The 13,625-nt window shown below is 34.4% G+C and overlaps 1 protein-coding gene across 50 annotated transcripts in view; it reads left to right on the top strand.

Annotated features, from left to right (window-relative positions):
* PCM1 (pericentriolar material 1) overlaps window positions 1-13,625 on the top strand; it is an 81,747-nt gene that overhangs the window by 52,013 nt on the left and 16,109 nt on the right. For 20 of the 50 annotated variants that reach the window (XM_082715550.1, XM_082715561.1, XM_082715566.1 and 17 more), the window contains 7 exons: window positions 78-242; window positions 2,454-2,510; window positions 5,238-5,410; window positions 5,749-5,880; window positions 10,598-10,718; window positions 12,295-12,453; window positions 12,705-12,838. In XM_082715550.1, coding sequence (XP_082571676.1) covers window positions 78-242; window positions 2,454-2,510; window positions 5,238-5,410; window positions 5,749-5,880; window positions 10,598-10,718; window positions 12,295-12,453; window positions 12,705-12,838 — 941 coding nt within the window. The remainder of the gene's footprint in view (window positions 1-77; window positions 243-2,453; window positions 2,511-5,237; window positions 5,411-5,748; window positions 5,881-10,597; window positions 10,719-12,294; window positions 12,454-12,704; window positions 12,839-13,625) is intronic. The other 30 variants (XM_082715570.1, XM_082715573.1, XM_082715559.1 and 27 more) reach the window with 3 other exon arrangements.

Raw genomic sequence — 13,625 nt, 5'->3', positions numbered from 1 at the left:
TTTCACTATGGAAATCAGTTTCCCTTTCAGTTTGAGTTAGTTGCAACTGATAACAGCTGTCACTTTTTTTACTCAAGGGTATGAAAGTGCCAGTATGTCTAGCACATGTGAACCTTGCAAAAGTAGGAACAGACATTCAGCCCAGACTGAAGAGCCTGTTCAAGCAAAAGTATTCAGCAGAAAGAATCATGAGCAGCTGGAAAAAATAATAAAATGTAGTAGGTCTACAGAAATATCTTCAGGTATGTTCTTTTTTGGTTTGCTTTAATCTAAGGACTTCATCTTAGATTTGAAAACCAATTAGTCTGTCCCACTTTTCTGTCATGTGCAAGGTTATATGTACTAGAAGATTACAGTATACATTCCTTGATTTCAAGAAATGTAAACTGGAAATATTTTTTAGTATTCTGATAGTAGCTTTTGACACTTCTTGATGAAATTTTAAGGAAAAAAGTATAGTTGACATTAATTTGGAGCTGATTTGAAATTTTAAAAATCTTCTCTGAATAAGAATTTGATATAAAATCATTCCCTGTTTAAAATCTTTGGCTTTACCATGCTTACAGGATAGCGTCCAAGTGCTTGAATGCAACATCTGGCCAGCAGAGTTTGGCTCCTTTTTTTGCATCCCTAGACTCTTTCTCCCCACCCTCTCTGCCTTGAAGTTGCCTCTTTCTTGGCACTGTACTAAAGTTTTCCTATAGCTGTCTTGCTCTTTCTCACCTCAGCAGGTGTCTTTTCTGTATTTTGCTCTTTGTAAACCTTTTTCCTTTATTGGAGTTTTAAACTATTAATTCTGCAACTCTGAATTTGCATCAAATCAAAGCTCAGAGAATTTTCCCTTTCTCCTTTTTTTGTTTCTTTTGTAGCCTGTGTAAATCTCTTCTGTTGCCCATATCACATTTATATAGTATTTACTTAAGTGTCTTCGTCACCTTTTTTGGATTCCTTGGCAGCAGATGATACCTTGAATGTTGCCATGGTACCGGACACATGGTAGGCACTTACTAGGTGTTAATTGAATGAATGAACAGAGTTACATTATGCCGCTGTTTTAAGTACTGGTACTTTTCTGATTTATAAAGAACAAGTACATCTCAAAAAAACATGGAGAGGGAGGCAGTAAATAGAAACCCTCAGTTGTCAGGTGTCAGTAAGATCCTTGGTGAAAAGTGAGAGTCGCAGCTACCATTTGTATTATACTTTACTATTTACAAATTAAATTATTCGTCTCATTTGAGAATTGGTTTTATTTCCATTTTGCAGATGAGGAAACATGGTCAGAGAATATCCCTGTTTTTTTCCCAGCATCATAAAGAGCTAGTGACATAAACTGGTGCAGTTTTTCTGGAAAGCTTCAAACCGCATGGCCTTATCCCAGTAATTGTACTTATCTATGCTAAGGAAACAAAATGGAAAAAGTAACTGGGATTTAGTGTTGTCTGAACTATGATTCCAACTATGTTTAAACAAAAAACCAGAATGAATAAAGACTAGAAGAAAATGCATCAAAATGTTAATAGTGATTTTATCATCTTTAGACTTCTGTATTTTCTAAAGCTTTCATAACGAATATTTATTGCTTTTGTAATCAGGAACAGCACAGTTGTTTGTATTTTGAACTGATTTCCTCAAGGTCATATTGCTAAGAAATGGCAGGGTGGAAGTTTTAATCCTGGCTTTCTCTTAAGTCTAGATCATTTTGGCAAAACTGTCAATTTTCCTGATGTGACCCTAGCATTTTACCAAAATTTTACAATTTTATCTCCTTTTACTGTCTTTATCAAATAGTGAGATCTTCAAGGAGTAAATAGTTGGTGGAGGTTCAGGAAGGGGGCACTAAATTGAAAGGCTTATTAATTGGATTATTGAGTTACCTAAATAATGGATAGTCAGTTATAGGACTTAAGACCTTATTACTGTTACTTAGAAAAAATACAATGATTGAATTTTGGTGCGCTAAAAAATGCCTAAATTGTGTAAATATACCCTTTGTGTATTTACATATTCGCTTTCTAAAAAGACTTAGTTTTAATCATTACTCTAAAATTGTTTATAGCATGGACGAGTAGCTTTTGTTACATGACTACCAGAGAGTAAATATATGACTGCTAGTACTGAATTGTACAGTGCTCTCCTCCCTCAGGAGTGTGGGAGGTTCACCTTGAAGTATTTGCTTCTAAGAGTGAGTGGCAGAAGTTTATTATGACAGTCATCAGTCACATTAAGTTTTTGTACGTTTATAGCAAATCTTTTGATATTTTCCCTAATAAGATTACTTTTTAAATAAAATATAAACCATACCTTGTGATAACAGTTCAGTTCAGGCAAACAATTTTAAAGAAACTTGCTTCTTTTTTTTTTTTTTTAAATTCACTTACTCATATTATGGACCCTGTCTTAACTATTCATACACATTTTATGTTCATCCTTATGTCTGCCCTTTCCTACAGCACATGCTAGGAGAATACTACAGCAGTCTAACAGAAATGCATGCAATGAAGCGCCAGGTAACAATCTGCTTAGTTTTGGTGTCCACTTTTTGTTAATTTTTTTCCATTAGTCTTAAATATCCTTAGTTTTATAGCTCTTATTATTATTTTTTTAGATATAGCTTAGTGTATATATGTCATTTGGCTGTAAAAGAGAATTCATATTCATAAAATACTGAAGGCTTTCACTTGAATTCTTTACTTGGGTGGTAAAATTAGCTGCTTTTCTTGTTTCATTTTTAGTTACTATATGTAACATAACCAACACATTCATAAGGATAATAGAACATCTTTTTATAGTTGATTGTTTTATTTGAAGTTACTTATTTTATAATTCTTCAATGCATAAAAGCATTAATATTTTTTGAAATAAAAAGTTACTTTTTCCTAGCTTTGATTTACAGTGTTAAGTATTATAACTTCTGTTGTACTTGCTTATTTTTCATTACTAGTCAACATCTACCAAAAAAAAAAGTCAATAAACCATTAAATAAAATCAGTGACACGCAAAGACCATGATAAATAAAAATGCATGGAAAATTAGAAAGATTCCAAAATACTGTTTTTGTCTGTACACTATTTAAACACGGTTCTGTGCGATTTAGAATTAGAGATATTCTTTAACGCCTCCTGCACTATATGTAAGTGAAAAACAAAAGCTTGTTATGAATCTTTAGGAGAATCTAAAGAAAAAACTAAGGATCTAGCACAAAGTTCGAATTATATCTGTGACATTTCCTAAAGAAAAGAACTCTGAAAAATAGGATAAAAATAAGATGGATTCAGAGAAACCTGATTGAGATCGAGGATTTTTCTAGCCTACACTAATGGATTTTAGTTCAGGAGGAGAAACTGGCAAAAACTTTCCACATGTCTATTGCAGGGCTGGGGGGAGGGTGGGCAGTAAGCATGTGTTCAGCATCATTCATTATTCAGGGATAATTTAATCTTTTATGATATGTAATTTGGAATGATAATTTTATCACATATAGAGGAATGGCAGATGTCATTAAGTATGCTTTGTTCTTTGAAATTATAAACATTTTCTAATTTACCTGGTCAAACTACAATATAAACTGGAAGCTGTGTATTAAATCGTATCTTCTCTGTGTTTTTCCTTTAAGTAGAGATTTCCTACAGAGATAGTTTCAGTTCCTGCTTATAATATCACATTTGAACATTTTAAAACTAGTAAGAGAACTTTAGTATTTTATTTTATTTTATAGTCATAAATGAGGCAAGATAGGGAAGTTGCATATTTGTTATTATATTATACTTGTAGAAATTATGGCCTGAAAATGTTAAGATATAAGTAGGAAGTTTTTTCATTAGGCCTCATTTCCTATTACCCTCTCTTACAAAAAGTGAATTAAATCTTTATGATTTTTGTGTATTTATTTAAAAGCAACATATATTAATACTTTCAACATTTATATTTTCTTTTTTAGAAACTTGTCACAGATATTTGTGGAACTTGAATATTTAAGTACCCATGGTTCTATTATTACTCTAGAAAGGGTACAGAGTTTAGTAGCTAGAAGAACTACTTGGAGGTTTTTTTTTAAGAAATTAGTTATTTTAGGGAGTGAGAGTGTGCGCACACGTGTGAGAGCGGGGTGGGGGAGTGGGTAAGGGATGAGGTAGAGAGAAGATTTCAAGCAGATTCCACTCTGAGTGTGGAGCCTTATGTGGGGCTCAATCTCATGACCCTAAGATCATGACCTGAGCCTAAATCAGGAGTAAGATGCTTAACTGATTAAGCCACCCAGGTGCCTCCGAGATTTTTTTAAAATAGAGAACTCAAAATGGAACAGTTTCTGAGTTTCACTCTTAAGATAAAAGGTATGACTGTTTACCTCTAGGAGTGATAATTCTGTGTTATCAACAAATAGATGTAGCAGAATTGTTGAGTGATGCCTAGATTCTGTGAAACTGAAAATGTGCATTGGGTCATGCCTGGTCCAGCTTCTGCTGAGCGTGGAAGTAAGACACTAGCGAAGTTGACCTTTATCGTGTTACATTCAAAAATTTTCCATCAATACAGCATGTTAGCTGAGATTTGAAAATTAGTAGACCTAATTAGACCTTAAAATAGTAGCTTTTAGGGGCGCCTGGGTGGCTCAGTGGGTTAAGCCGCTGCCTTCGGCTTGGGTCATGATCTCAGGGTCCTGGGATCGAGTCCCGCATTGGGCTCTCTGCTCAGCAGGGAGCCTGCTTCCTCCTCTCTCTCTCTGCCTGCCTCTCTGCCTACTTGTGATCTCTCTCTGCCAAATAAATAAATAAAATTAAAAAAAAATAGTAGCTTTTATTGTGAGCGTTCAGTTTATTCTAAACATTAAATAAATTTCCTTTTCTGTAACAAAATTCTTTTAGCCAAATAAATAAATAAAATTTGCAGTTTATTTCATTCAAGTTCTGAAAGATTTCTACTGATGATTCCTATGAAATGTGTAAAATTTTCCAAATAATTTTTTTGAGAAATAAATATGGTCTGAGTAATGTGATGCTAGGTAATGTTATCTATGCATTTAAGTATTTCTCTAATACATAGTATATATCTTGGTATTTTTGAGATTATTTTTATCTTGGTAATTTTTAAGATTCTTTTGCTACTTTGAAAGTTCTAAAATAAGTATGTTTTGATTTTTAAGTAATTTAAACCTGAGTAATGATACAAGCTAATAGAAATTGCCAGGAATGTATTTTATCATTGTTAACTTTAACCTGATCTTTTGTATCTTCCAGAAACTGGGAGTGATTTTTCCATGTTCGAAGCTTTGCGGGATACTATTTATTCTGAAGTGGCTACATTAATTTCTCAGAACGAATCTCGTCCACATTTTCTAATTGAACTCTTCCATGAACTTCAGCTTCTTAATACAGACTACTTGAGACAAAGGGCTTTATATGCATTGCAGGTATCTGGTACCTAACATTTTTTTTCCCACCCTATCTGGTACCGATTTTCTTCATGAGTGTATCTGGTTGCTTTCTTAGACTGAAGTATGTTCTGTTCCATATGTATTATCTGTTTTTCGTGTGCTTTCTTGGCATTTTATTTACAACTTCTTGTACAGCTTCAGTAGCCTTTAGATAAAGTCTTTCTCTGAGCAGTTTTTTAGTGTTTTATTGTTAATGTTATTTCTTTCTCATACTAGGTGAGGAGCATTCATTTGCTCTTCTGTCTGCTTGTTGCTTAAATTGGTGATAAAAAATAAATGTTTTACTTAAGTAACATTCTTATTTTCTTATTTAGGACATAGTATCCAGACATATTTCTGAGAACCATGAAAAAGAAGGAGAAAATGTAAAATCAGTGAATTCTGGTACTTGGATAGCATCAAACTCAGAACTTACCCCCAGTGAAAGCCTTGCTACCACTGATGATGTAAGCTGATAATAACTAATGAACATTATCATAATGATTAATGAACATACTGAACTATTACTTCAGTATGTAGTAAACAGAAGTTAAATGAGTAGTTATAAATTGTGAGTTTACCTGATAGTTGGTTTTTAGCTTCTTTAAAAGCTAAATGTAACATGTTATTTTGAGGTGAGGTATAAAATTCCATTAAACCATGTCCACAAACACTGGAAATTATGTATAAATGATAGATTATAAGGTGTAAAATAGCTTATATTTATATTTCCAGTGTCCATCCTAGGAATTGACTCACAACAGACATCTAGTAAAATTTATTGTGTTTATTCAAGACATTCAGTAAACCAGATTGCAGTCAGATCACAGAGCCCTAAAATAAATAAATAAATACATGATAAATCAGGTCTTTGGGTTAGAAGAGAAGCCTGGAAAAATTGTCCAGGGGGAAAAAAATGTAATTCAATGTATTCAAGTTTAGGAAGAAAATTCTGAATAAATTAAAGGAACTTCGGGAATGGGAAAGAGTAGTGAGGAAAATGGTGCATTTTCAGTACTCCGCGTTCTCCAGATAGCCCCCACATAGCACATAAGCCAGTGAATGACTGGATGGCAAACTGCTAAGATAGTTAGGAGGTAATTTGCTAGGTATTTGGAATTCACTACTTAAAGGACCTGACTCAGAATCATTTTAAAGATATTCTGGGGTCCTCGGATAGTAAATACATTTCTTTTTTATGCCAACTCCAGTGGATTTTCTGTGCTAACTCCAGTGGAAACTCCGTGGATTTTTGTGGATAAGAGTGCCATAACTAATAAGCAGATATTTGCTCTGTGTAGAGAGTTGGAAGCAGTATTCCTGTGTTTCTGCCCATTGATGATGTACTAGGATTTTAAGTTTTTTTGAAAAGATACTATTTCCTCAAATGATTTGTGTGTTTTTTTCCCCCCACATATAGTAATTTCCTTAAAACTGTTGAGGACTTTTCCTGAATTTTTGCACTTCAGCTTATGCTCAGATTTAAAATAGTACTTCCCCAAGTCATTTTTTCTGTTTAAAACCTTAGGCTCCAACTCCTCTACCACTCTGAACACAAGCTAAAAACGATATGGTTTTAATTCACTTTATAATGTCAAATAGAAATTAATGTAAGTAATTGTTTCTTGGGACTGTTATAACTAATTGAAAATTGCATACTCCTTTTTGTGGACAGTGACGAGAGTGGTACAGCTATATAGATAAATATATCTATATGCGGTTATATTAAAGTTTATTAGGCACTGAAATAACTTGCTGAGCGCATCAGTGGTTTCTCTGCCTCCTGTAACTCTATTGCCTCCCTTTTAATCCAGATTTCATGTAGATGGTATTACTTCGTTCATTTAAAACATTTGAGCACATTGGCCTTTACCATCAATAGCAAGCTGAAAATTGGAAATTGAGCTATATGAGATATAGTTAACCTGATAGGATTTTAAAGGTTTTTCCTTATAACTGCTGCAGACTTAAATAAAATTTAAAGATACTGACCTGCTTAATAAGTAGGTGTCTTACTTGGGTTTGGTACTGTAGACTGGGTGGCTTAAACAATAGCTATTTTTTTCCTCATTGTTCTGGAGGTGGCAGAGTCCAAGATCATGGTGCCAGCAGATTTGGTACTTTGTTAAGGCCCTCTTCTTGGCTTGCACATGGCCATCTTCTTTGTGTGTCCTCACATGGCTCTGGTGTCTTTTTTTTTTTTAAAGGGCATGAATGTAACCATGGGGCTCTACCCTCAGTACCTCATCTAAAACCTTGATTACCTCCCAGAGGCCCCACCTCCTAATACATTGGGAATTAAGGCTTCAACACATGAATTTGGGTTGGGGGGAGGGAACACAGAGATTCAATTTGTAACCATGTAGACTTGACACAAATAACTCTACTTAGTATTATTTTTAAATAACTACATTAGTTCTTTAGTTTTTCTTCTAAAACTTAAATTTGTCATTAATATTAATTCCTTCCTTTATTGATGCTATTTAATCAGTAGCAGCACAACATCCAGTGTTCCTACCCACAGATCTAGACCACTGTCCAGTAGAACTTGCTACAGTGATGGAAATGTTTTATATATGCATTTTTTTTTTTTAGATTTTATTTATTTATTTGACAGAGATCACAGGTAGGCAGAGAAGCAGGCAGAGAGAGAGGAGGAAGCAGGCTCCCTGCTGAGCAGAGAGCCCGATGTGGGGCGTGGGGCTTGATCCCAGGACCCTGAGATCATGACCTGAGCCGAAGGCAGAGGCTTTAACCCACTGCATTTTCTAATATGGTATCAAGCTCTTGAAATGTGGCTTAATGGGACTGAGGAACTAAATTTTAAGTTTTAATAAATAGCCACATGGAGGGGTGCCTGGATGGCTCAGTAGGTTAAAGCCTCTGCCTTTGGCTCAGGTCATGATCCCAGGGTCCTGAGATTGAGCCCTGCACAGGGCTCTCTGCTCAATGGGGAACCTGCTTCCCCCCCACCCCCCGCCTGCCTCTCTGCCTTCTTGTAATTTCTGTCTATCAAATAAATAAACAAAATATTAAAAAAAAAAAAAAGCCACATGGCTAGTGGTTTCCATATTGGATAGATAGAGATTCTGATTCTCCATGTTTTCTAGGCCAAGGTCTTTTTTTTTGTTTGTTTGAGAAGAGAGATTGGAGAGGGACGGGGAGAAACAGACTCCTCACTGAGTAGGCAGCCTGATGCAAAGCACTATCCCAGGACCCTGGATCATGACCTGAGCGGAAGGCAGGCACTTAACCAGCTGAGCCACCCAGGTGCCCCAGGCCAAGGTCATTTGAACTCCATTTATGGAGGTTGCATTGGCACAATTGAGAGTGTGTAAGAGCTTTCATGGCCGAGAGAGAGAAGTAAAAGTAGGCATCCTGGAATTGTAAGTCAAAGGGGGAATGAAAATTGAAATTTAGGAAGAGGAAGAAACACTTTGTATCTTCTATTCCATGTGCCATAAAAATGGCAAAAGCACATCTACCTTCCAGTTTTAATTGAAGGAGCAACAAAATGGTTCCATTTCCAAAACATATTCTGTAATGCCTGAATTTCCTTTAATCAGAGACAGAGCTTTCATTTCATAATTGAAGAGAAATATTTAAAAGATTTCTAGCTAGGAAAGAATGTAATTGTGAAATGAGTTTTAGAATGTGCGATTCCCCTTAATCACACTATACAGAAAAATTATTTTGAATTAAAGTCCTGAAAAGGCTAAAACTTACAAAATGTCCAAAAGAAAATCTCCATGATTTAACATAAGCAAAGATTTCTTAGGGTACACAAAACTTTAACTATAAAAGAAAAAACTGATGAATTAAGACTTGATTTAAGAATAAAATCCTGCTTTTCAAAAGACACCATTAGGAGAACATAATATTAGTACACATGTCTGATAATGACTATATGAATGACAAATTCATACTAACATAAAGACTTTGACAATTTGCTTTTAAGATCAAGAACTCAGTAAGTTACGGGCAAGAGATTTGAGCAGGCACTACATGAAAGAAGATCTGTAAATGGTGGCCAATGTGGACATTAAAACCACATGAGAAATTTCCTCACATGCACTAGAAAGGCTGAAATTAAAAAGATTGACAATAAGAAGTGTTGGTGTGAATGTAGAGTGATTGGAACTTTCACACTTCTTACGGGATTATAAAAGTGTACAACCACTTTGCAAAGCAGTCTGGCCGTTTCTTAAAAAACGTTAAACTTGGCATGTGACCAAGGAATTTTTCTTCTAGGTATTCATGCAAGAGAAATGAAAACATATGTCCACAAAAACCACTTGTATTCTAATGTTCATAGCATCTTTAGTCATGATAGCCTCAAACCAGAACATCAGCAGATAAATGGATAAACAAAATATGGTATATCCTTACAATGAAATACTATTCAGCCATTCAAAAATAATGAACTTCTGAAACATAAGACAACATGGATTAATTTCAGAAACCTATTGAGCAAAAGAAAAGAAGACATACACTGAAGAGTATATTCTGAATGGTTCCATTTATATATCAAGTTCTAGAGTCAGCAAAACCTGTTTGTGGCAATAGAAATATAATGAGTGGGGTGTAGTGGAGACTGATTACAGAGGGATACAAAGGAACTTTCTGGGCTTATGGAAATGGTCTTTATATTTAGGGAAGATGGTTACATGGGTGTATGTATATATATACACACATGTGTGTGTGTATATATATATATATATATATATATATATATATTAGAAATCAAACTGTACACTTAATGGGTACACTGTTGTATGTAAATTATATTTCAATAAAGTTCATTTAAAAAATATGAATGATGCTGTCATGTTTTTCTTCTGATAAAACCAGATATAGTAAGGTCCTAGTAATTGTTAGGCTTTGGAGATGAGAAAATTTTCCTGAGGGTGTAGAAATAATATAAAATGATTACTTTTCCAAGTTACAATTTAATTAGTAGCTTTGTGTATTTTTATCTACTTAATGACGTATGTTCTGCAAGATTACTTAATGTTTTAATGTTCTCTGTGACTGTTCAACCTTTAATAACTTTGGTTATATCCCAATTTTAAGTCTATAGTTATATGCAAATACTTAGTTTCTATGTTAATTTTTTATATTCATCATAAAATTTTTAAAAGAAATATTAGTGATTTTTATTTGTTTTTTTAAACTGTAACCTAGGAAACTTTTGAGAAGAACTTTGAGAGAGAAACACATAAAATAAGTGAGCAAAATGATGCTGATAATGCTAGTGTCATGTCTGTATCTTCAAATTTTGAGCCTTTTGCAACAGATGATCTAGGTAAGCAGAATTTTTTATCATCTTAGAACATGACATGACTTTAATACAGGCTTTGAATTACATTAAGAAACAAAAGTCCAGGGGCGCCTGGGTGGCTCAGTGGGTTAAAGCCTCTGCCTTTGGCTCAGGTCATGATCCCAGGGTACTGGGATCTAGCCCCGCAACGGGCTCTCTCTGCTCAGCAGGGAACCTCCTTCCGCCTCTCTATCTGCCTGCCTCTCTGCCTACTTGTGATCTCTGCCTGTCAAATAAATAAATAAAATCTTTAAAAAAAAAAGAAAAGAAAAGAAAAGTCCAAAAAAGGCATGATGTGGTGGAAAGACTGTGGACTTAACAGTCTCTCAGTGTAAAGTCAAGAATCCTCTGTTAACTCTTTAGTCTTTGGTAAATCATCTCATCATTCTGATTGCACGTTCTAAGAAAATGGAGTCTTACTTAACTTGCTCTATGTTCTTTGAAAAATATATAGAATTTTCTAGCATGTATAATAGAAGCTGAAGAAATGTTGATTTCCTTTCTATAAGGGAAGGGTCATCCTTTAAGGATTTCTAGTTAATGGGAAAAATTCAGAGATACCAGAGCCCCATCAATCACATTTTCAATAACTATTCACTTAATTTGCAATAACTGAAAATTCTTAGCATAGATAATCTTTAATGAGAAACCCAGGTAACTCTGAATCTGCATGAAGCATTGCACTTTTTTTCATCATTAATAAAACAGAAGTTTGGAGAATTGTATAACTCAAAGGGAAGAAGAAAACTCAGATTCCCAGACTTGGAAAGCATAGTAGGGAAAAGAAAAATTTATAGGTACTGTATTCATTTTCTTGGTTGTAGCCTGTCAAGAGATACCTGAGATTCAGTCATTCAGATCTCCAGAGCACTTAGTTGATAAAATTATCTAAGTCCTATTATTCTAGTGTTTGTTCATATGATGAGAACAAGATTTAGATAATTCCAAAGCCCGCCTACAAAGAAAAGGGTTAAGCCTGGCCCTGTTACTAGATATACACTTTTTACCAAAGCAATAAGTCTTCCTTTTGCCTTACCCTATTATGGACTCCAAGCCTAGCCCCCTTCCTTGTAAAATACCTGTCAAGTCTGAACTGATCTCATCCCATTTTAGAGAAAAATTTTCCTTTCACCTTTAGTTTATTCCCCCTTTCTTGAGTTACCAAATGGCTTAGATTCCTATTTGTTTTTTTTTCATTTACTGATTGTTTCCTCAAAATCCTCCACTAACTTTGTCTGAAGTGGAGAAAGGAAAACCGAGAAATCTCTTTCTTGGCCTCTTTCTTACCTTATTTCCTTGTATTCAGTTGAATCCTTTTCATTAGAATTTGGATGACATCTTGGAATTTATTTTTACCTGAAGCAACATGATGACTACTGCAATCAGTATGGACTTCAGAGTCAGAGAGAGTAACATAAGCCGTCACCAAACTAGAGTCTGGAACTTGTTAAATCTCCTTTTCCTTACCAATAGTTAGAGATTTTTTTTTACTAATATGTTGTGAGGAATACATGATGAAGTTTGCTTTTATATATTCTCAAAATGTTTATTTCTTATGTAGGTAACACTGTGATTCACTTAGACCAGGCATTAGCCAGAATGAGGGAATATGAGCGTATGAAGATTGAGGCCGAAAGTAGCACAAACGTGAGATGCACCTGCAGGATTCTTGAGAATGAGGATGGTGCTGCTGCCACAAGTGCGGTTACTAACTCGGAAGGTGTGTTCTCCTGATGCGTAAAAGTACAGAAGCTATAGTTCCATATGTAAAGAAAATGTGTGGCCCCATCTGATATTTAATAGTTTTATGACTATTTTCTTTTTGTTAAGGGTGCTAAAATTACATAAATGCTCCATTGTATTGGTGTAAAATCATCAGATTTTAATACTGAAAATTCTCAATAAATGTGTATGTATAATGTCACAAGCTTTATTTTGCTAACGAATCATTTTCCTTTTAAAAATGTATAGAAACTCCTCTTGAAAATCATGGTCCACAACAACCTGTAAGTGAAGTTTCTACTGTCCCATGCCCTAGAATTGATACTCAGCAGCTGGACCGGCAAATTAAAGCCATTATGAAAGAAGTCATTCCTTTCTTGAAGGTAGGCAATAATTTCTTAAAATAAATACTTTGTGTTTTGTTCTTTAATTCTTAAAAAAGATTGCATTGTAGTAAATTCAGAAAATGACAGGTAAACAAAAGAAAGCTAAAAACACATCAGTTTCATCAGTTATTCTGTAAATTATCTCCCGTTATTTGTAATGTATGTACTCACTTCCCAGAGAAGAATATTTCTATTCCTGCAAGTTGTAAGAATGTGCATATGTTCATGTAGATAGATGGGTAGATTGATTTGAGAATTTGAAACCATTCCTTCAGGTGAGTTGACTTAAACTATGCAAGCGGTTACTTGCTTTCATTAGGCATAGGTAAGTGTTGCCTTTTTTGTTTCACATTTTTATTTTATCGTGAGTGATCCAATAAATAAGTTTTAAGGTTGTCTTTTTGGTAAAATTAGATATATGGCTAGCAATATTTAATATGTACAATTACTTCTAAGGTTTAAAAAATCTAACTGATTTAGCTTTACGCTTAGAGAATGCAGTCATCTACAGTTAGGAAATTTTTATTGCTTTTCCCATTTTGTGTCTAATTTAATTGATAGCCCCTCATAAATATTCACTTACTAAACTTAGCATTTCAAAAAGTTTTTGAGGCCAGCAAAATGAGTAGAACTAACGATCTGATTTTAACTATTTTGTTATGTCTCATTTCACTTTAAATCTTGACTTTCTTGGTAGAGTTATAGAACTTCTTTATTAAAGTCAACATTATATCCTGTCACCTAAGCTGGGCTTCTTGACTCATATCTTCTATCACCAGTGAGT

Source organism: Mustela nivalis, assembly GCF_964662115.1.
Source record: "Mustela nivalis genome assembly, chromosome: 20".
In the NCBI taxonomy this organism is placed as follows: domain Eukaryota; kingdom Metazoa; phylum Chordata; class Mammalia; order Carnivora; family Mustelidae; genus Mustela; species Mustela nivalis.
The sequence above is the reverse complement of the archived record's forward strand: the minus strand, read 5'-3'. Positions and strand labels throughout refer to the sequence as shown.